A 24,556-nucleotide genomic window follows, 5' to 3' on the forward strand; every position below is an offset into this window, starting at 1 on the left:
CTCACTAGAATTTCTGTTTATGCAAGCAAACTCAGTATATTACTAATTACAAATATACTAAAATGGGAATTAAGGTGGATGCTCCAGATCTTAAATATATAAGTAGTTAGTTCTTTTAAAATGCAAAATCCTAATAGTAACACAAAAATTTTAATGAATTTTATATTTCCAAAAGTTCCTTATGGACCAAGTTTTATCCCAAATTCTGCGCGTGCAAGTTTGAGGACAGGTTAAATTAGATATAATGCAGTTGGATTGTCTAAAGCACCTTATGTTTCATGAATTTTTAGGCCTTCCAGATTTGTTACAGGAGGGTCAGTTCAAGCATAACATAAGTACATTAAACATAAATTAGAAGCTTAAGTTTACAAGTAAACCGAGATGGTCTCTTTCCTGCATGCAGTTCTTTCCTACTTTTTTTTTTTGTTGTTATTGCTGTTTTGGAGCACCTTGAAAACGTCAACAGTTGGCCCATAGGAAATCCCTCACCCAAGTCTTTGGAATTTAGGGAAGACAGGGAAAAGGAGAAGCAGGGTGTTTCTCCTAGATGGTTTTGGTGAATTTATGTGTGAATAGCCTATACGCATGAATGTGCAAGTTTGAGAGCGTGCTTAACCAGTGAAATTCAGTATGATAGAATCTATTTCTCACATTTCCCCTAGCTGTAATTTATTTAAATATCTGTCTTCCCCTTTAGACTGTAGCTGCTTGTGGGCAGGGATACTAAGCACTATCCCAAGTGCTTAGTAAAGTGCTTTCCCCGCAGTAAGCACTTATTAAATACCAATGATAGATTCAGAATTTTGCTGGGAAATGGGTGAGGTCAGACACATTGATGGGGAGCACTCTTCTTGACTATTATTACTTAACAGCAACTAGGTTTGATAGGAGAAACAATTTTTTAAAATACCTTCCTTTCCAGTTATAGAGCCAGACATGAAGAAAAATAGCTGAAAATGAGGAGTTAAGTGCCTTTCTGAGTCAGATAAATTGCCCATCTAGCACAGAATTCTGTCTGTGATGATTATACCAACGTTTGTTAGAAGGAGTACTATAGTTGTCATCCTTGACATAAATCCTTATGGTTAGTGATGTACCTTCAAATACCCTGATCTTTTTTCCCCTTTAATTCTTTATAGATAAATAACCCATGGATTTTTACTGGAGCCTATTGATACCTTCTGCCTGAAGTTTTCTGTTGTAAATAATTCTAGTGCTAATATAGAATTGTTTTCTTTAGACAATCTTGAACCTATCACTTTCAGGCTTCATTGGATGCTTTCTAGTTTTGCATGCTCCTTGAGGGCAGGGATTGTGTTTACCCACTACATTATACTCTCCCAAGTGGTTAATACCATCCTGTGCACACAGTAAGTGCTTGCTAAATACCACTGATTGATTGATAGTTTTGGTTTTGTGAGATTAAGTGAACAATTTTTACCCACTCCTTTAAGATTTTATAGACTTCTGTTTCTTAAGTGCCATAGTCCTTACTTTATGTAGGGAGACCAAATCCCCAACAATTTGGTATTGAAATTCAGTCTACTGTCCAATATTGAAACATGGCTTTTGCAAAATAGCTTTGATAGATGGGGCAAATAGAGATCACGAAAGCAGAGAAGGACTTAATCAATGGTATTTCTTGAGCACTTTAAGGTGTGCAGGCCACTGTACTAAGCACTTGGGAGAGTACAGTAAAATAGGGTTGGTAGGCGTGATCGATGCAAACATGGAGCTTACAGTCCACCCACAAGAGGTATGCATATATGTTCAGTCAATTAATTGTATGTATTGAGTGCTCACTGTGCACAGAGCACTGTACTGAGTGCTTTGGAAAGTACAGTATGAGAGTTGGTAGACACATTTTCTGACCACAACAAGCTTATAGTCTAAAGGACTTCTATAGTGAAGCATAGTCTCAAATAGTGAGGTGTAGCAAGCAAAGTATTGATGGAAGATATTGGCAGAAAATGGAGGAGACTGATTTGCAGCACTCATTAGAATTTATCTTCTTTAGTAGAAGCACTGAGAAGATTGGGATACCGAGGGAGAGATTAATAAACAGAAACAGCAATGCAAATGACAAGCACTTGAATGCATGAAAAGACAATCATTATGTGCAGAGGGTGGAATAAATTGTTGCAAGTGCATAGGCCTTGTCAGACACGGATGGATGGTATCTCATCATCAGAAACATAATTTTCAAATTCAAAGGGCAGTTTTCCCTTTCCTTCCATATTGGCTGATCATTTCCTCTCCCAGCCTTATTTTTTTCCAGACTGAAAAATCCTAATGTTTTCCATTGATTCCTATAAGGAAGGTGCTCAAATCCACCACTGCTCTTCTCTAACTCATTTCTGTTTCTGTTATGTCCTCCCTAAAATACAGCAATCAGAATTGCCTGTCATTTGGTTAAAATTCTTCTTTTTTTGAAGATGGGGGATGTTCATTTTCAATTTCCATCTTGCAGATGCTAAATGGGTTGCTGTTAATGATTGCTATAAAATTATGGGAAGTTGCTATCTGCACATCATTTTATGTCAATCCTACATTTTTAAAAACCTGAATAATATATATTTAAAATCTCATTAAGGTGCAGACAAGCTAATGTAATTTAGATAACCATCATGAATTACAACCTGCTTCTTTATATACTCTGGATTATGTCTTAGCGTTTGTCAGAGTCCTTGAAAGAAGCAGAAATGCAAGTACAAAGAGTTTGCACTCATTTTTTTGTAGGTTTTGGAGTATTATTGAATTCCTGTATGATGGGAAGTGGGATTACTTTGTTTTCTGCCACAGCAGGTAGTCATGACTTGCACTTCCCGCAGGTAACCATTAGCTTTTTGGGGAGGGGAAGAAGAGAAGGGAGAATGTGACCTCCTGTGGCAGTTTCCTTATGGGATTTTGCCGTGATGGCCTATGAAGAGACCTTATGGCCCTCCTCAAATCGACTTTAAACTGTCTTCAAATTGACTTTAAACAAATCATGAAAATGTTCATTCTGCCTTCCCCCAAATTTGTTGCTGCCCAAGTTTAGGGAGTAGTGAGCTGTATTACTGTAGTACTAGTAGTAGTAGAAGCATTTATTAGGATAGTGCTCTGAATAGATGATTGGAAATACAGAATGTCATTCAATCAATATGCAGTGCTAAATGCTTGGGAGAGAAAAAGACAATAGAGTTGGTAGACACATTCTCTGCCCACAAGGGGCTTACAGTCAGTGAAGTGACAGCTTACAAGTCACTTTTGTTTTATTTCAGTGGCATTTAAGCACTGACTCTGTTTAGTTCACTGGAAAAAAAAGTACTGTTCATTCAATCGTATTTATCGAATGCTTACTGTGTGCAGAGCACCGTGCTAAGTGCTTGGGAGAGTACAATACGACAGTAAACAGAAACATTCCCTGACCACAACAAGCTTACAGTTCTAAGCACTGGGGTTGATACAGGTTAATCAGACCAGATACAGTTCTGTATTGAATCCCCATTTTGCAGTTGAGGAAATTGAGGCACAGAGAAATTATGTGACTTGCCCAAGGTCACACAGTAGGCAAGTGGTGAAGTCGGCATTATAACCCTGGTCATCTGGCTCCCAGGCCAGTGCTTTTATCCACTAGGCCATGTTGCTACACTTAACTTCTTTGAACATCAATGTCATCTACAGAATGGGGATTAAATACCCATTCTCCCTCTTCCTTAGACAAGGACTGTGTCTGACTTGATTGTCTTATACCCCCTTTTATACTGTGAGCCCACTGTTGGGTAGGGACTGTCTCTATATGTTGCCAACTTGTACTTCCCAAGCACTTAGTACAGTGCTCTGCACAGAGTAAGCACTCAATAAATATGATTGATTGATTGATATCTACCCCAGTGTTTAGTATAGTCCTTGGCATATAGTAGGCACTTAACAAATACCACAATTATTATTTACTATTAGAGAGGTTAAAAATAAAGCATATATATATGGGAGGGAAGGCATGCTGCCTTCCCCCCAGGCCATAATTTGACAGGGAGTTAGAGGTTTCTTGGGATGTCTAATATTTTTTCAGATGGTGGTGATCCCCACCACCATCACCAGATTATTTCTGGATTCACAAATTATATAAAGATTGTATTTTGATAAATCATGACAAAAATGATGGATGCAGGCTTCTCTCATATTGATCTTCCCTGTCTTTGAGTTACATATACATTTTGTTCCAAACTTGTGCCAAGAGTTTCTAGTCAAGAAGAACTGAGGAATCGGCATTTCAATAGTGAATATTCACAGTCATGCAACAGTGGGTTTTTGGCTTATATTAAGCCTTTATGTACCGTGCTAAGCATTGGCATAAGATGCAAGGTCATCATCAACTCAGACACATTCAGGACTCACAATTTAAAGGGTAAGGAAATAAAGTGCACAGAAGAATTCTTACTGTGTGCAGAGCACTGTACTAAGTGCTCGGGAGAGTACAGTATAACAGAGTTGGTAGAAACATTCCCTGACCACAAAGGGATTACAGTCTAGAGGACATTATTATAAATAAACTACAGAAATGTACTTAAATGTTGTGGGGCTGAGGGAGGGGTGAATAAAGCGTACGAATCCAAGTGATGAAGAAGGAATCAGAGAAGAGGAAATGAGGTCTCAGTTGAGGAAGGCCTCTTGGCTTCAATAAGCTTTGGAGGTGGGTGAATGATCGTCTGTCAGATATGAAGAGGGAGGGCACTCCAAGCCAGAGGAGGAAGTGGCAAGATAGATAAGATAGAAGTATAATGAGTAGGTTTGCATTAGAGGAATGAAGTGTGTGGGCTGGTTGTAATAGGAGAGCAGCAAGGTGAGGTAGGAGGGGGCAAAGTGGTTGAGTGCCTTAAAACCAGCGGTAAGGAGTTTCTGTTTATTTTAGAGGTGGTCACAATTGATGTGACCACTACATAGTGCCAATGCTTTCTTGTAATATCATAGGACAGCAGGTATTTTTTAGAGAATGTGCATCTTCCCCACCTACACTAGCCAGCTATATTTAGGATACCCGTTCACCTATCCACCATTTGGATATTCTAGAAAATTTAATCTACGCCCTCACACTGATGTCATAGCCCCAGAAGGCATTCTCCCGTCCCATAACATATCGAGGTGGGGGTCAGAATTAGAATCATAGTAGCCAATGCCTGGGAAGCTGGGGTGGTGTCTGAGTGATTCTAAAGACTCAATAAACTATCCATATCTTGTTTGTGAGTGGATGTGTCCCTTGAGGACCGTCAGCAGCCAGGGTGGGTGAAGGCTCTACCAAAGCATGAGGACCCTAACCCTAACCCAATAGCATGATGGTTCTGGCTCTTCAGCCCCCATGCTATAACAACCCTGTTCCTCGAAAATAGGAGGGGAGAAACATCTGACATACCCAGAGTGGAGAACTGAAACTCTATTTTCAGCCCCTTAGCAAACCTAAGAAAAAGCTGTCTCTGTATCAGAAGATCCTAACAGTTATTAAAGGAAAGATGCAGTCAGATGACCCTTAACCTATTATACTTCTCCCAAGTGCGTAGTGCAGTGCTCTGCACACAGTAAGCATGCTCAATAAATACAGTTGATTTAATAAAGTACACACTACAGTAGTTAACCGAAGGTTTTTAATCTGACTATTGGTTTATGTGCTGCGAAGTGCCCCTGGCTGAATAAGACTGCCTTAGTGAGTTTTTTTTTTTTAGAATTTCAGTATTATATCAGTTTACGTTAGCTTACAGTTTGCATTTTGAGCATCTTGGCTTGGAAGATACTAATGTGTCCCTTGTCCCATCACCCTTGAGGAATGACTGCAACAACTTCTCACTTGCAAGAGAGAGCATTAGGATTATTAACAAGAGGTGACAGTGTTAAAACAAGTTAATGGAATCTGAAAAACGAGGTTGTAAACTCTTAAGTGCTCTTACTAATTGTTTATATTGCTTGGCTTCCTCTGTATGCCTCATTCCAAGGAGTGACATCATTTCCCATTTTTATCGTGTGTTGATTTAAAGTTGTAGGTATTCTAAATTTTGCAGGGTGAAATTAAAGTGATTTTCAAACGATATGAAAGGGAAACAAAAAAGAGAGGGCTCAGGGCTACTTACTGGCTGTTGAGTAGTGAAAATGAAACTAATAAATTATTTAGAAATAAAACCTGTTGTTCATGACTCACCTCTTTTATTTTGGGTTATAGGTCAGGAGAAAGGGCAAAGGGAGAAGCCAGAGTTGGAAAGAGAACAGGTCTGTAAGCGTCTTGTGGACAGGGAGGGTGTCTACCCACTCTATTGTAGTGCATGCTCCCAAGTACTTAGTACAGTGCTTAGCATGCAGTAAGGACTCGGTAAATCCCATTGATTGATGGATTGCTTGTGCCTCTGGCCTGGTATCACCTTACAGGGAAGAGGCAGCCCTGTGGAATTTTGTGGGACAAAAGTATTATAAACTAAAAAAAGAAGTGATTTTTATGCACATCTGAATTCACTTGCTCTTCAGATTATCAGAGTATTGAGCACATTCATTCATTTTCATTGCATTATTGTACTATACTGTAACATTTGACCATGAACAATTTATTTCCTTTTCATACTTTAATCAATACTATTTATTAAACACTTACTCTGCATAAAGTACTGTTATACTCTGCACCTGGAAGAGTACAGTAGAGGTAGTGGACTTCTTACATTTCTTCTTGAAGGAGATGCTACTGACAGTGAAATTCAGTTTTGGTACATGTGTAACTGGAAACTTGGATGCAAGGTCCACAGTCCCAAGGGCCATGGAAGACTGTTCTTTTTTATACCTTCACACTGTTTGCAGCTTCAGGCTCTATTTTTACATTTGTATTTAATAATAATGAATAATTATGGTATTTGTTAAGTGCTTACTATGTGCCAGGCACTGTACTAAGAACTGTGGTGGATACAAGCAAATCGGGTTGGACACAGCCCCTTGTCCTATGTGGTGCTCACCAATCTCAATCCCCATTTTACAGATGAGGTAACCGAGGCACAGAGAAGTGAAGTGACTTGCTCAAGAGCACACAGCAGACAAGTGGCCGAGTCTTTGTCTTGTCCTCTTGAAGTTTTTGCTTTTTGGTTTAGTGTGTCAGACTGGTCTGTCCACTGCAGTGGTCTCCTAGTTTTCAGCTGAGGTGTCATATTGTTTGAGGCTGTGTTTTCCTACATCCTTAAACATTTACCCTGTTCCCTTTTTTTTAAGCTAAAAAATTTCAGATCACTATATGACATAAGTTTGGATATCCTACCATCATCCAGGAAGTAGAAAATCAAATCAGTGAGGCCAGCACATCATTAGTTTTGGGTTAACAATTCAGAAATAGTCTTTAGTTCTCTTCAGAGTTTCATTGGTACATTACTCTTTATTTTTGTTCAGGTTTGCCATCAGTCCATGGCATCTGGTTGATTTGGTGAAGTAGTTTGCAATCATTTGTGTGTCGTCTTAAGCTGAAATACATGCATTCCCCCAGGAATTTTTAAATATGGCCCATGGCCCAAATGTGGCCTGCCAGTCATATAGACTAAGTATGATACATCCACACTTTTAAGCAATGAAATCTGATTGTATTGTGGGGATGCCTGCATCATCATGAGAAATAAAGGGAACAAAGCCAAGAGTACTGATGTTTTGACTGAAGTTTGAATTTTAGAGTGAAATTCAACCATGAATCCAGCATGCATTCCATTCAGGAAGTTAAAAAATAGTAGGGCCTACCCCCGACCAAAGAACAGACTCTGTTTCACCAATTTTGTACCCAATACATGTACTTTTAGTACCAAAACTCCCATGGCTGAGGAGGTTTTTCATATGAGTATTTTTGACTTTTTTGTTCCCTAAGGATTGAAAAATAGTAAGGATGGTGCAAAGAAGGATAGTATGGTTATGCAAATTTTGAATTCAGAAATGAAATTCAAGCAAGAATACATATATGAAAGCAAGAGAAATTGTGAGTAAAATATGGTTCACTAGAAAACACACTGTGTTTGTGTTTTCCAAGATATTGCTTTTGCTTTACGATATTGCACCATACAACATTTTTTAAACAGCACTAGAGTAATAAGTTTGAAGAAGAGGGTTAGGAACCATACCCTTGAAATAGTAGTTTGCAGATAGTTGTCAATGCACGTATTTGCTAATGCACGTATTTGCTGGATATTAGAGAGGGACTAATCTGTTATCTGTACTTACTGTCAGTGTAGTTAGGTTGGTAAAGTGTCTAGAGGTGAGGAGGAATTCAGGAGGGAGAGACCCTCAAACAGTGGTGAATTGATTCCATTTGTACTTTTAAAATGTGTGGGTTTAGGGACTGGACAGTAAGATAATTAGCAGCTAGTTCCTTGTTTGGCTGTTCTAGATAATAATAATAATAATTATTATTGTGGTGGTTGTTTAGCACTTGCTATGTGGCAGACATTGTACTAAGTCCTGCAGAGGATACAAGCAAATCAGGTTAGACACAGTCCCAGTCCCACATGGTGCTCACAGTCCCACATGGTGCTCACAGTCTTAATCCCCAATTTAAAGATGAGAGAACTGAGGCAGAGAAGTAAAGTGACTTGCTCAAGGTCACACAGCAGACAAGTGTTGGAGCTTGTATTAGACCTCAGGTCCTCGTGACTCCCAAGCTCATGCTCTATCCACTATGCTTCTATATGAAACATTTAACAAATGAAGAAAAGATAGGTGGGGAAGGGTTCAGAGAAAAGGGGGAGGGCAAGGATGCCGTTCATCACCCGTGGTGATCGATCCATCAATTGATAGTATTTACTGAACGCTTACTGTGTGCAGAACACTATACTAAGCACTTGGGTGAGTACAGTACAATAAAGTTGGTAGGCTGTGAGCCCCATGTGGAACAGAAACTGTGTCCAACCTGATTAGCATATATCTACCCTAGTGCTTAGAACAGTACCTGGAACATAGTAAGTGCTTAGCAAATGCCATCATTATTTCCCTGCCCACAAAGAGCTTACAGTCTAGAGGAGGAAACAGACATTACAATAGATTACAGCCTTGCACATATGTGCTGTGGGACTGAGGGCGGTGTGAAGGTGTTTAAAGGGCGATGGGATTAGAGTTCTTCTTTGGTCTTCCTGAAGAATCCTGTGAAATTGTTTATTTGTGCAGAAGAGAGTTGTTTTAGCAACTGTGAAGAGTACTTGAGGATTGTGCCTCTCTCCTGCCAGAGTGAGAATTGGGACCATTTGCATTTGAGAAAACACCTGAATTCTACTATCTGAAGGTGTTACACCCATCTGGTTGGCACATGTGGGTTCAATTTGTTTTCAGAATCCTGGAATTGGTATTGGTCTTGTTTCTCTTCTGATGACACAGTGTAAAGACTTTTTATTTTTACCCCGGAAGGTCTCCTCCGTCCACCTCCCCCTAACTTGTTTTAGGCTGCCGGTATACCCTCGTCCTTGATAACACCTTGCTGCCCCCTTTCCCCCTTCTCCCTCTACCCCCTAGCACCCAGGCCTAGACATATTCTAGACTCTGCGGCGGGTCTGCCTGTATTCATTTAGTCGTATTTACTGAGAGCTTACTGTGTGCAGAGCACTGTACTAAGCGCTTAATCCTTATTGAGCAGCCTGCCTCCCCAGTAGGTTTTTGTACCTTGAGTGGAACAAAAGAGGTGGGGAACGGGAAAACCAAGGTGAATCCAGCGGGGATGGGAGGCAGGCATGGCTTAGGAAACGAAGGGGATGCTGGTTGGAAGGGGAAAAATGGGAGGGGAGGTGCTGCTGCAGTTTTCCCTAGAGAGGACCCCTAGGAATGGGATTCCTGCACTCCCGGCACCGGTACCAGCCGGTCGGGGAGCATGCGGAGACTTCGAGCCTTCCTGGTAGCCAAGGAGGCATTTCAGAGGGAGGAATTGGGAGAGAAAGGGCCGAACAAGGCTGCTCCAAAAGCTCGGTCCCGCCTTCGGTGGTAGAACACGCACAGAGCCAGGGTCTCCTCCTTTTTTCTCCTCTTTTCCCCCTCCTCCCTTCCTCTCAAGACCACCTCCGTGGAGCTGTGGGAGGGGATTTGGATCAGATTTGGAGCTCACTCACTTCTTCTGCATGAAGGGCCGAGACACACCTGCCGCCCCCCGCCCTCTGGCCCTCTCGCTATGTGCAGTGCAGGTATCCAAACGTCGGTCCCCCTCCCCCCGTCACCACCTCCCCATCCTCACCCGTGACATCACACTCCGCTCGCAGGGCATGATGGGAGAATCCCAATGTTTTCCAACAGATGCTCCAAGAACAGCATCAGATTAAAGCAATCGCAAGAGCAGAGATCTGGGGGGGAGGAGGGGGACGGGGGGGGGGAGGGAGCCCTTGGAAGATTAGCTGGCCAAGAGAGACCCCCGTCCCACGACCAGGAAGAAGGAAATAAACATCAAAAATAAAAAGTTTTTTTTTCCCGATTCAACTTTTTTTTGATCGCAAATGGAAATTAAAGCGAATAAATAACCAAGCATCCCTGCCGCTGCCGGATGGTGGTTTCCTGGAGACTGCTGAGAAGATGCTGCTGGTTGGAGCTGGCTGAAGCTATTGTCCTACTGCATTGAATCCCCTCCCCATCGCTCCCCTTTCTCCCTCCCTTCCCACTCCCGCTCTTCCTTTCTTCTTCTTTTTTGTTAATTACAAAAAAAAAAATATTTTCCCCGTGGTGACCTTGGCCGCTTCAGCTCCTACGATTTCATGTGCCTCCGAGAGCTCTCATGGCTGAATCCGAAGAAGGAACCGGCTGTTTTCTGCCGAGAGGCAGGTCTCAGAGTGACCCCAGCATCCTCACTGACACAACTGCCGCGGAAGCCGGGGAGAGCCCAGGTAACCCGACCCAGCTTTGGATGGGGAAACGTTTGGGCAAGCCTTAGACGGGGCGGGGGAGGGGACGAGGAGGAGAAAGAAAGAGAGGGAAGGGGGAGCTGGGCCAGCTTCCAGCCTATGTCAGTTTTGTGCCCTATAGCGAAACGGGAAATCAGGAAATGAAGAACATATTCCCTGCAGTAAATCCTAAAATGATGCGGCAGCTGACTGCAAATAGATTCATAGCAGTCGTCGGTTATAATGAAGGCCCTTTGGAAAGTAAAGAGCATTCGGTAGCATTCTTTAGCCTCAAAATTGACTCCACACTTTTTCAGGCATGGCAGCTTCTTTCATTCCCTGGGGTTAGTTTTTATGAGGACTCGAGGTACATCCTAGCCTAAAGCTCAACTCTAGATCCAGGCTACCAGATACCTGTAGCCGAACACCCTGCTTTTTGAGTGTTCTGTGTCTGATCATTGCCCCTTCCCTCACTGTTTCTTATTCCATTTCTCCTGTGGTTAGTAATCATAACCCTGTGCATCATTTTTGCAACCTGATTTTTGACAGTCGAAATACTGACTCTAACTTGTAGTTATCCCAGTGCGTTCCGGGGGGGCCTTCAATGTCAACCCTCTACAATAAACGCGTATTAGGTGAGAAGGCCCGTTAGAAATCTGAGGAAAATACAACTTTACAAGGTGGAGCTAATAAATTAAATATGTGTGCTTTAGGTGGTTGTTCAAAACAGTTTCATATGTTCAGGTGATTAATACTGTTTCAGGATTATGGATATGGGTTTAATTTATTGCTTTCTAGAGAGGAAGAAAGGTCTAATAAAACAGAAGGGGGACAGGCTGTTTGCATGGTGTCACCATGGAGACTGAGGAAGCAGAGTAATAATTAAGTCCTTTTCTGTATAAGGCAATTTTCGTTTCATGAAGTGTAGTGTTCAAAAAAAAAGCTGACTCTATCTAATCACAGTACCCAATTTATAACTTAAATACAATTATTTTATCGGCACTGCTATGGTAATAACTTCAATTTCATTTAGGAATGGTTCTGTCTAAATCAAAATGTCTAATGGTGTCTAACCAATTCTGAACTACTAGCATCAAAATAATGATAATGCCTTGTAAAAAATATGTTGGGTCTTTAATGAAAGATTCCCCTCTAGTCAGCGTGATCTAGCCCCCTAGCTTTAATACCATCTGACTGCATATAAAGGCCTAATAGCAGAGCCAGTAGTCCATTTAGATGTATAAACAGTAGGCCCATGTAAGTGTTTCAAGGCTTCTTTGTGAGGGCTGTTGACATTGACGGAGTGAAATAAAACAGTTGTGCAATCCCCAAGAAAAGCATTTGGTTTGTGGTATCTGATGGTGAAAGGTGATTTCCCATTAGTTTTAAGCTATTAGATCCACCGAGTTGACCCATAACTCCTACTTAGTGCTTCTATTAGAAATTAGAGGGTAAATGAAAATGATGATACTCTGTGATGCTCGGTTTGCCCACACTAGAAATGCATATTCATGATTATGTCGGTTTTAGAAGTTCAATGAATTGTCAGAATAGAACCATTTTCAACTCCCTTTATTGCTCTGAATCCAAAATGAACCAAACTTAACATGATGGTCAAAGGATGGACGTGTAGGAAACAAAGGATGCTGGTACCAGGGTTGGACTAGTTCCTGAAAGAGCCATTCATCCGAGAGCTTGGAACTTTTCTGTTCGAGTTCTTGATAGAAAATTTTCAAGGCCTGTAGATTCACTTTGGGTTAGCTTTTATACATTTAAAACCTTGGAAAGTGTAGTATACAAAAAACCCCTTCAGATTAAAATGTAAAATATAAATATTGTCAAATAGCATCTCTTGTTTTGTTAATACAACTGTAATCCAATTCTTTACACATTTCTCTCCTACATGAAAATAAAAGGTGAGCAATGAAAGCTTTTAAAAAATAGCATATTATATCAATATATCTAAATTTAAATAAGGCAAGCCAGTATATGAGAATAGTGTAGTCCCTTTTACTTAGTGAATTGAGGGAATTTACAGTAGATGAAATTTCATTTTCTGTTAAACACAGTATTTACAGGTAGCAATATAGGCATGTAGTAGACATCTTAAAATTGGTTTCCTGATTATATAGGTAATAAAAATATCAATAATTGTGGTATTTGTAAAGTGCTTACTATATGCTGGGCACCTTACTAAACCCTGGGGTAGATGCAAGATAATCAGGTTGGACAAAGTCCCTGTCCCCCACAGGGCTCAAAGTCTTAATCCCCAGTTTTCAGATGAGGTAACTGAGGCCCTGAGAAGTCAAGTGACTTGCCCAAGGTCATGCAGCAGATGAGTGGTAGAGCTAGGATTAGAACCAAGGTCCTTCTGGCTCCCAGGCCCGATTTATCCACTGGGCCATGTTGCTTCTCCTAAAGAGAGTGATAAAGAGAGAACTGTCTCAAAGTCAAGTTCATTCATTCAATTGCATTTATTGAGCGCTTATTGTATGCAGAGCACTGTACTAAGCGCTTGGGAAGTACAAGTTGGCAACATAGTGGCTCCTGTGCTGGTAGATCTGCACCCTGTGCTAATGCGAAGCTCAGAAGTCTGACTAGGGGAAGGAGAAACTGCGGCAGGGTAGCTGTGGGCTGTGGTGAGTCTGCTTTCTAGCAGCCAAGCCCCTGGGTACTTCTACAGAAAGGAAGGTTTAAATTTTATTCCTTAGAACAGAGGTTTTCTGGTGCCTTGGCAGCTAAGCCAGCCTTCTTTACCCTCCTCATAGCAGTAATACTAATTATGGAATTTGTTAAGGGCTTACTGTATACGAAGCACTGTACGAAGTACTGGGATAGATGCAAGTTAACCAGGTCAGACGGTTCCTGTCCCATAAGGGGCTCACAGTCTAAGGGGGACAGAAAACGGGTATTGAGTCCTCATTTTACAGATGACAAAATGGGGACCTAGAAAAATGAAGGTCCTTGCTCAAAGTCACACAGCAGGCAAATGGCAGAGCAAGGATTAGAACTCAAATAATAATAATTATAATGATGGCGTTCTTTCCATTACCCCATGTTGCTCCACCCTGGAGTTCCTTAAGACTCACTCTCTTCCCAGTTCTTTTGCCAGATTGAGGAGCTGCTAATAAGAAACATTCTTACAGGACAAATGCAGAAGAGATGCTCAGTTTTTAAATTTTTTTTTAAAGTTGATGTTCTGATAAAATATTTGTAGGCACTTCCATAATTTACGTTCTTGGATAGTCTAGCAGATTTATATTATTTTTTCAGTTTCAGTGATGTGATGCCCGTATCTTTATTTTCTAATCATTTAGATTTCTATCTTGAGCAGTGCAACTTTTCAATAGCACAGAAAACTGTAGTTTTCAACATTGGTAGGTAATTTCTGCAAAATTAGAGTTACTTTCATTGTAGGAATGGTGGGAATGATTATACAAGATTAAATGGAGCCAAGAATTGATGCCAAGGAATTATTTCTCTCATCACCCCCTTGGAAGGATGACATACTTTTAGGCAACCATTTTGTCTTGAGTGTAATTGAAATTTTGTAGCAGACAATTCAAGGTTTTGCTAACCTTGGCAGATTTGCGGGGGAATCTTTTACACTAGGGTGACTTATTCTTGACAGGTTTATCAAGCATTTTGGAGCCAAGAATCTCTCCCCTTTAAAATTCTGCAGATGCAGGCTTTTCCTCATTACTATTCCTGCATTTTCTAAAACAAATCCCTTTGCTCCAAAATATTTATGTCTTCGGCTCTACTGTGCACACTTTGGTGGAACTCAAAATGGAAGTTCAAAGCTTTTCTTGCTTTTGTTCAACCAGTGCCATAGAGCATGTGCTGATAACTAAGGACTTAGGTATGGAGTAGTAATGAATTGGGGATTTCTGCTCTTGCGCTAATTGGAATCAAGGCTTTGCATCTCCAGTTTCACTTAGTCTAGCGATTTAGACACTTGGTTCAGTGGCACCAGCTCTGGCATATAAGACAAGCTTTGATTGAAAACCCAGATCATGCGCAGAATCCAGTTTTCCTGGGAGTTGCAAGCTTTTACCCTCAGGCAGAATGTGAAGATTACCTAGTGGACTCAAGGTTGAAGAATGAGTCAGTGGGTTCAGCTGTCTCTGTTGAGCTAATCACTAGATTCCACAGCTTTGTTAGCCGGATTTTTGGACATGAGTGTCAACAGCTTGTGCTGAGCACCCTATTTTTGCCTTTTGGTTGTGACAGACCGGTTTTAAATGGCGATAATACGAAGTTGCATGAACAGGAAGCATTGCGGACAACCTTTAAATGTTGAGATGCTGTGTGGAAAAAGTCCCAATTTCCCACTGTAGCTACTCACATGGTGATGAAATAGTCATTTTTTGGGCAGGTGGTTGGATGGCAAGGGCTTGAAAGGCCCTCTATATTTGAAGTTGCCAATGTTATCGGTGAAACAAAGCTTATTGTGCCTTTGTCCGTTATTTGCAAATAATTCCCTGACATTTACTTTGGATTTTCTTTCCTTTGTTTATTTCTCTTGTTCTGTTTTGCATTGTGTCTGGCACTCCATTAACTTTTACTGGATGGGAACTGCCGTAAATGACATTTGTTGACGGTTGCTAAAATCTGTCCCTCTAAACTGTTGAGGAGATAAGAAATTAAAAAGAAGTCACAAAATTAAGTAATTATAATCTTCCAGAAATTCTTGGAGAAAATGAGAATACAGAATGCACAGCACTTCTAAGCATAGCTCACTAGTGATCTGCCTTTCTAAAAATAGACTTATAAATTTGCTAATAATTACTCTCTATGCATTTTAAATGGACTAATAACAGTTTTTTTGCAGCAGGATATTAGCATATAGCAGCTATTCTCAGAAAGGAAAATATGGATTTAAAAGTTTATCTTGCAGTATTCTGGCTTTCTAATTGATCTTGTGGCTGCTTCTTAGTGAAACTTCAGGGAACTATTTTACTTATGAACTGTGGTGAGTAATTTCCTAGAGTTTGGGGATATTTTTATCCTGTACTTCAAGGATAAGCTTATATTACTACTGAGTCTGAAGAAATGACAAAACATTTGGCTTTATCAGGGAGGGCTGGGACAAATCATTGCCTAGGAACTGAACGCTTTCTCCCTTTAGAGAGAGGAACGAGGGAAAGTAGAGGGAAAAGGAGAAGGATGAGGGGTGCATCTTTTCCCCCCACAAAATACCATATTTTTATTTAGAGTTCGTATTTTTATATATGGTATTTGTTAAATGTTTACTATGTGCCAGGTAGATACAAGTTATATTGGACACAGTCACTGTCCCATGAAGGGCTCAAACTCTAAGTCCCTGTTGTACAGATGAGATAACTGAAGCAAAGAGAAGTTGTGACTTGCCCAAGGTCATGCAGAAGACAACTGGCAGAGTCGGGATTAGAACCCAGGTCCTCTGTCTCCCAGGCCTGTGCTCTTGTCACTCAGCCGTTCTGCTTCATTTATTCATTCGATCACATTTATTGAGTGCTCACTGTACTAAGCACTTGGAAGAGTACGATACAACAATAAACAGACACATTCCCTGCTTCCTGCCTTCCGCACAGAGCTGCCACCCATCAAGAAAATCTTCAAGGAAAAACTGTAAATTTAGAAAAGAAAAACCCTGGAGAATTATTTTTTGGAAAAAAAAATCCTGAGAACCTTAGTGTCCCCATCCTTCTATGGATTCCCACCTGAATCTCACCCCCAACCTATTTTATCACCATCTGCACTGCTGTTCCTTGGTACTTTGTGTAGAACAAAGTAAACAGTGATATTTCCCCTTAAAATAGGAAAAGCCCCATGGTTAGACCTCTATACTAGGAGTTAGGAGTTCTAAAAAGCTTCATCCCTGACTCGAATTGTGTTCCTTGGACAATTTTAGGGTCTTGGTTTCTCCAACAGGAAAAGGAAAGCTGATAATCCATACACTTCCCAAGGACTGGTGAAAATCAGTGAGAGTTTCGAGTTGCATGATATGCCCAAGTGTATGATGTACCCTGAGAATTAGACACTTTTGGAAACTGTTAATTCTTCAGTCCTCTAGGGCTCAATTGAGTGCTTTGAAACATTTATTAATTAATTAGTACCCTAGTGGCTTAAGACATTTTATTTTATTGTTCATTTTATTTTGTCCCCTTTCATTCAGTCAAATTTACTGAGTACTCACTATGTGCAAAGCACTGTACTAAACACTGTACCATATAACAATAAACAGACACATTCCCTGCCCACAATGAGCTTACAGACTCACATATATCTGTATGCCAACCAGTGGGGCAGAAAAATATTCCAGACACAACTAGCCTGCTCCAGGTTCAAATGTAAAATCTTCTTTATCAATCAATGGTATTTTTTGAGCACTTGCTGTGTGCAGAGCACTGTGCTAAGCACTTGGGAGAGTACAGTGCAACAGATTTGGTAGAAACATTTCCTGCCCACAACAAACGTACAGTCTAGATGGGGAGACAGACACTAATTTGTCCCCTTTATACTGTAAGCTCGTTGTGGTGAGGGAATGTCTGTTTATTATTGTACTGTACTCTCCCAAGCACTTAGAACAGTGCTCTGCACAGAGTAAGTGTTCAATAAATGCGACTAAATGAACGAAATAATTCATAGATATATAAGTGCAGTGGGACTGAGGGTGGGGTGAATACCAAATGCCGAAAGGGGATAGTTCCATGTGCGTAGATGATGCCAAAAGGAGTGGGAGTTGGGAAAATGGGGGCTGAATTGGGGAAAACCTCTAGGAAGAGATCTAAGAGGAGAACTTCATAAGGTTCTGAAGGTGGGGAAAGTGGTGGTCTGGTATATATAGAGGGAGGAAGTGGGAAAGGAGTTGGAGAGATAGACGAGATGGGAGTAAAGTGAGCAAGCTGGCTCTAGAGGAGCAAAGTGTGCTGGCTGGGCAGTAGTAGATCAGTGAGGTAAGGTATAAGGGGACAAGCTGATTGAGCACTTTAAAAACGATGGTTAGGAGTTTCTGTTTCATATGGAGGTGGATGGGTAACCATTAGAAGTACTTGAAGTGTGGCGAAATGTGGATTGAATTTTTTTTAGAAAAATAATCAGGGTAACGGGATAAAATTATAGACTGGAGTGGGGAGAGACAGGAGGCAGGGAAGTCAGCAAGGGGGTGGATGCAGTAGTCGTGGCAGGGTAGGATACATGGATCAGCCTATTTGGATGGAGAAGAAAGGCTGGGTTTCAGCAATGTTGTGAAGGTAGAACTGACAGGATTTGGAGATGGATTGAATATGTGGATGATATGAGAGAGACGAGTGGAAGACAACACTAAGGTTATGGGTATGTGAGTTAGGGAGGATAATGTTTTTGTCTGCAGTTATGAGAAAGATGGGGGAGGTCAGGGTTGGGGTGAGAAGACAAGGAGTTCTAAAACAGAAAGCCTGGTTTTTAGATCTGTTTAGGACAGGTTTGGTTTGCGATGTTGGTGGGACATCCAGTTAAAGATATTCTGAAGGCAGGAGGAAATGTGAGACCGCAGGGAATGAGAGAGATTGGAGCTGAAGATGTAGATTTGGGAGTCATCTGCCTAGAGATGTTAGTTGAAGCCATGGGAGTGGGCATAGAGAGAGAATAGAAGGGGACCCAGAACTGAGTCTTGAGGGACCCCCACTGTCAGAGTGTGGGAGACAGAGGAGGAGCCTGTAAAAGAGCTCCTGTGTTCAAGCCATGGCTGTGCCATCTTCAACTGTTTATTTTCCAGTGGCTTCTTCCCCACTACTCTCAAACATGCTTTGGTATCCCCTGATGGTAAAGAAAAAGACAGGATGAACTTTCTCAAGAAATCGTAGTTTTAATTGTTTTCTATTCCCAAATGAAAAAAGGGAAGGTATACATTTTTGAGATTACAATCGAACTTCTCAACTCCATATGCAAGGAGTAAATAAATACCATTAAGAAATGAAAATCTTCTCATTTGTATATTTTGAGGATATTGGTTTCAAAATATGGCAATATTGTTCTTTCTGGGTCATGGGCAAGGGGGATGTAAATGGAACAGGGAGCAAGGCAGAGTCAGAACACTGGGACTTTTATAAAGAAGATGAAACAAAATTGCAAGAGGAATGTCCTTTCCACAAATTTTGGGAGGCCATAATGGCAAACCTGAACATTTGGCTGATCAATCAATCATATTTTTTGAGTGCTTACTGTGTTCAAAGCACCGTATTAAGCACTTTGGGAGAGTACAATTTAACAGGATGGCAACGTTTTTCTTTTTAAGTCATTCATTCATTCATTCATTTTTATTGAATGCTTACTGTGTGCAGAGCACTGTACTTGGGAAATACAAATTGGCAACATATAGAGATGGTCCCTACCCAACAATGGGCTATTATAACCATGGATGAAATGGAATAGGAAGCCAGGCAGAGCCAAAATACTGGGATTTATAAAGAAGATGACACAAAATTGCAAGAGGAATGTTCCTTTCCACAAATTTCAGAAGGCTAAATGGTGAATCCTATGGTTTGGCTTATCAGTCATATTTATTGAGTGCTTACTATGTGCAGAGCACTATGCTAAGCACTTGGGAGAGTACAATATAACAGAGTTGGTAGACATGTTCCCTGCCCACAATGAGCTCACAAGCAATGAGGGCTAAAGGAGACATTGATTCTACTTTTAGACTGTGAGCCCACTTTTAGACTGTGAGCCCACTGTTGGGTAGGAACTGTCTCTATATGTTGCCAACTTGTACTTCCCAAGCACTTAGTACAGTGCTCTGCACACAGTAAGTGCTCAATAAATACGATTGATTGATTGATTGATTCCACCACCTTTGCTGTTACTTTTGCATGTAGAGTGCCATTTCTGAAGTTAAAGATCATTTATTCAAGAATAGCAAAGGATCAGAGCTGAATGTCAGCTTTAGAAAGAAGCTGATATCATTGAGTCTTAAACACCAAGCCTCCATTGTCCATTTTCCCTCTTGCTCAGAATGGCAAAGAGACAGAGAACTATTGTAGCACCAGAAAAAAAAAGTAAGATTTCACAGCTTCTCTCTCAGCTTAGCTCATCCAGTTCTTATTGACCAAAACAACTCAACCTTCAGTCCTGTTTTGGGAAGAGATAACAAAATTCAGAGGATAAGTTGTGTCTTTGATAGAAAAATGAATTATTCTATTCACATTACAAGCTTCCTCATGCATAATATTCAACCCTCTGCTTGAAAAATCTTTTGTAGCTAGAGTAAATATGCACAGTTGTCATTAGTCAGAATGTGGCCTCCACTTCCTCACCTATAATTGATTAATGTTACTGGGCATGTAATGTGGTTTTAAAGTTTGGTTCTCTTTTGTAGATGCACATGATAGATATAAAAAGCTTCCCAAATTATACTGTTTGTTCCCACGCACTTAGAACTGTGTTCTGCATGCAGTTACTCAAAAACTGATGAAGCTGGTGATGGATGGAAATGATTTATTCTGGAACACTGTTCTGTTTTCAGGGGAATGATGATTTCTTTTTAAGGAGGGAGTTATCCTTTTTCTTTGAACTTCCAGGGGTCCAAATGTTGCCTTATGGCCACCACAGTACCAAGTCAGGCAACAATGCGCTCTGGTTTGGAATGAAAACTCTCATTTCTCTTATTTTTTATTTGTGGAAAATAGTCACCATATTTACTCTGTATTCTTGGTGGATTTTCTAACCGAAGTTTGGACAAGTCCCAATAGTAAATTATTACACTATGTGTTAAGAACTACTATGATCTAGGCACTGGGATAGATACAAGATAATTACATCAGATGCATTCCCTCCCTCGCGCAGGATAACACTCTAAGAGTGAAGGAGAGCAGGCATCAGAGAAGCAGCCGCAGATAGATCATGGGCCTGGGAGTGAGAGGACGGGCGTTCTAATCCCAGCCATACAATGTAGCTAGGTGTGACCTTGGGCAAGTCACTTAACTTCTGTGCCACAGTTACCTCATGTATAAAATGAGGATTAAGGCAATGAGCCCCATGCAGGACAGGGACTGTGTCCCATCTGATTTGCACTTAGCACTTAGTACTGGGCCTGGCACATAGTAAGTGCTTAAAAGCCACTATTATTATTATTATTACTATCATCTTATCCCCATTTTGCAGATGAGAAAACTGAGGCATAACCAAAGGCTAGTGACATAACTGTGTCAAAAACTGGGAGGTAGCATGACCTAGTCGTAAAAGCAGGGGCCTGGGAATCAGAAGACCTGGGTTCTAATCCTGGCTCTGCCACTTGTCTGCTGTGTGACTCTACTTCTCTGCACTTCAGTTACCTTTTCTGTAAAATGGGGATTAAAGACTGTGATTCCCAGGTGTGACCCTTACTGTGTCCAATTTGATTAGCCTGTATCTACCCCAGTACTTACTACAGTGGCAGATACTAAGCTCTTAACAAATACCATTAATAAACCCCCCCAAAACCCTCTGCCTTTTGATTAGCAGTCCCATATCCCTTCCATTAGAGCACAAATTTCTTTGATAAATATCCAGGAATCTGCTCTTTTCACAACAGTCAGTGAAAGGGTTAAATACAATCTCAAATTTTGTAGGACCCCAAAATAAAATGATTGAGCTGTCATTTCTGCAGATCAGTGGGAAATCCTTTGACCATACCCCAGTTCCCGAATTCGGATCTATCAAAATTGGTAAAAGCAAAACGAGGCTTATTTGTCTAGGATCCTTGCAAGACATTATTAAGTTCTCACATTGTGTGGATTTTAAACTACTCTTTCTATCTGGTTATTACAGGCGTTTGATTTAATAGCAGTCTGGGTGTTTAGAGGGTAAGCTGTGGCTTTGGTAGAAGAATAAATTATTCTATTCACATGTTACACAAGCACCATCCATCAACAGTTTCTATAGATTCTAAAACAGTTTCTGTAGTGCTTATTACAGTCATTTGGTTTAATAGGAGTCTGGGTGTCACATTCTGAACCTTTGTGCTTTGACTTCTTAGCAGGTTACTGATATATTTTCTAGCTCATATATATTTCCCTTTGTTTTCTGAGTAATTCAGAGTTCAAGGTTGAACTTATGCAAGAATACTACATAACCTAATTGCTGGTGGCCAAGTTGCTGTTCCTGCATAACATACTGTTCATGGATGTATTATCAGGAAATTTATGGGAATATACAATTTCCTGCTTGGAGGTCAGTAAGCCACAGAACTGCAAGGTTGCAAAACTACTGAACTATCTTTATGGATATTTTCTAAGTGAAGAATTAGATTTGTAGATTTCAGTTATACTGTCAGCTAAGCAGTTCTGGTGAGTCTGGCATAATTTGACTTCCAAGCCTGGCTTAGAATGATTTTAGTCATGGCCACATAGTGTTTTACTTGGCATTTGCTTAACTGAAGATTCAGTATTTTCGCCTCAATACTGAAGACGGCTGTATACATAATAGACAAGCCACACTGTTAATGGCAGTCAGAGATGGCAAAAAGGAGCAGATGATGGCTCGATACTAAAATTAAATATTTCAGAGAAAGACTGTTAGACTAAATTTCAAACAGACAAGCTTCAGAATGTGATGAATAAGTGCTCTTTTTCCTTCAAGTATGACATGTATATTACTCACCCAGGCATAATATATAGTGCCTTGGTGCAAAGAAGAATTCCTGTTTTTCTTATGCAATTCCTATTTGTACATTACAATCTAGGACCTAACAAAATAGAAGCAAGAAAAATCACATTATGTCATTCGTTGGAATGAACCCTCAAACTTGGTAATCCAGTTAAGGATAACAATATAGAAAAAGATTGAAGAAAATCATGTACTTATTATGTATATGGGAGGACAGTAAAGATCTCAAAATGTCATTTGTAAATTTTTAGAGGTTTGAGAGCTCTTTAGTTTTGACATGCAGTTATACAGAAGAATCCCTGGATATGGAGTAGGTTAGAGAGATATGTACAAGTAAAGGTTTATTAAGTAACAGGAACAATTACCCTAAAAATGGTGAAAGAGACTGAAAATGAAAAGCTGACCATATGACAAGAAAGAAATTTGCATTGTCAAAACCTTAAACCCATAGATTTGCTTCTGTTTTCCCCAATACCTTAGAATATGACATGCAGAATTATTTTCTCTAACACTGATGGATATTTTACCTTTTGGTAAAAAGGGGGCAGGAGGTTGACATCTTAATTGGAGTTGGTTAATTTAATTCCTGGACCCATAACTGCTTCTATATTCTTTTTGGAAAATTGTTAGTGACTTGTTAAATAAGAGATAATTAAGCCTTTAATCTTTAGGGTAATTCGTTTAGTTTATGCCAGCAGTGCCTGTTTGGACAGCTGCATTTTTTGAAAGGAAATTTCCAGGAGAATTTCTTTCCGCCTGAGGCAGGTCTATAAAGTGCCAATCTAACATTAGTGGGGATTATGCTACGTAGACAGAATCAACCTTTTAGAGCCACATGCCACCACTCCTTTCTTTATCCTGAAATAAGTGTGCCCTACTGATGGGAAGACTGCCCTTGAGGATTTCCATCTTTCCAACTCAGATGATACTCTGGGGACTTCAGGTTAGCCAGAGTCTATATGGGTTGGCAGTGGGGTGACTGAGTGAGTATAGAGTATTTGCTAGCATCTTGAAGTTTAGTGACTTTACTTGGGCTTTTTCTCATATCTGCTGAGTATTGGTCTATATTTGCTTTTACCTCACAGGGATTTAAATAGTCCTTATGACAGTTACCTTTTTGTAAATGCTTATTTTTGCCCTTTTTAAACATGGATGGAAAAACATCTGGATGAATTGTTTAGATTATCTAAGACTTCTGACATTTCTAAATTTCTCCCTTATATCTTCCAACCAAAGAATAAAGGTACCTGGAGGAGGAGCAGAAACAGGATACTGGATTCACTGGTCATAAATTTATGATGCCACCAGAACAGATACTTTGTCAGCTTGGGTACCACCTTTCCTTCCACTTCAAAAGCTCAGGTGAAGTGTGTGCCACAGATCAAAAATCAGGCAACCAAACCAAAACCCCACATGGCATATTGCAAAAGTTCATCAAAGGCAAAGTTCATCTTTTAAAAAGTGGAAAGCAGTTTTACATCAGGTGCAAATAGATTAGGGAGACCAAACAGATGTTCTAAGAGTACCTTGCAGGGAAAGCAAAATTTAAAAATGGATTCTTCAAGTATATGAAAAACCAGCAAATATATGAAGCCAGCAAGGACATCAGTGCAGCCACTTGAAACTTGATAAAAGGTGCAAATGGATGAAAATGAGGCAACTGATTGGCCCTGTGACTTTTCATTTTTTTTTTTAATAAGAGAAATGCTAGGAAAAATCCCCACACCAGGATAGTATTTTGTTACAAAAAAGCTTGTAGGAATTGAAGCAAGCTGTGGTAACAACATAAACATTATAGGCCAAACTGATCAATAAGATGTAAACAAGTCACTAGGACCAGACGGTGTTCCACTGGAAGTTCTGCAAGATCTAGGAGGGGAAGGTGTAAAACTACCGACAAGAGAATGTGCCAGTCATCAATCAGTGTAACTCCCTCCAAACAATGGTGTCCTGGATAATCCTAGGAAATATACCTAGTAAGTCTCACTCCTTTATCTGGAAAATTCTTAGAACTATAATTAATTTTAGATTAGTGAGCATTTAGAAAGCACACGCAGTTGATGGAACCAACATGGCTTCTTTAAGCCAGTGTGTGACTGAATCCTTTGAAGGGATCCATA

At 40.3% G+C, this 24,556-nt stretch overlaps 1 protein-coding gene across 4 annotated transcripts in view; it reads left to right on the forward strand.

Annotated features, from left to right (window-relative positions):
• Window positions 1-10,382: 10,382 nt before the first annotated feature.
• Window positions 10,383-24,556, forward strand: part of PHACTR3 (phosphatase and actin regulator 3) — a 147,892-nt gene continuing 133,718 nt past the window's right edge. For all 4 annotated transcript variants that reach the window (XM_038750220.1, XM_038750223.1, XM_038750221.1 and 1 more), the window contains exon 1: window positions 10,383-10,832. In XM_038750220.1, coding sequence (XP_038606148.1) covers window positions 10,724-10,832 — 109 coding nt within the window. In that variant the 5' untranslated portion in view covers window positions 10,383-10,723. The remainder of the gene's footprint in view (window positions 10,833-24,556) is intronic.

This window comes from Tachyglossus aculeatus, chromosome 8 (assembly GCF_015852505.1).
Source record: "Tachyglossus aculeatus isolate mTacAcu1 chromosome 8, mTacAcu1.pri, whole genome shotgun sequence".
NCBI lineage: Eukaryota > Metazoa > Chordata > Mammalia > Monotremata > Tachyglossidae > Tachyglossus > Tachyglossus aculeatus.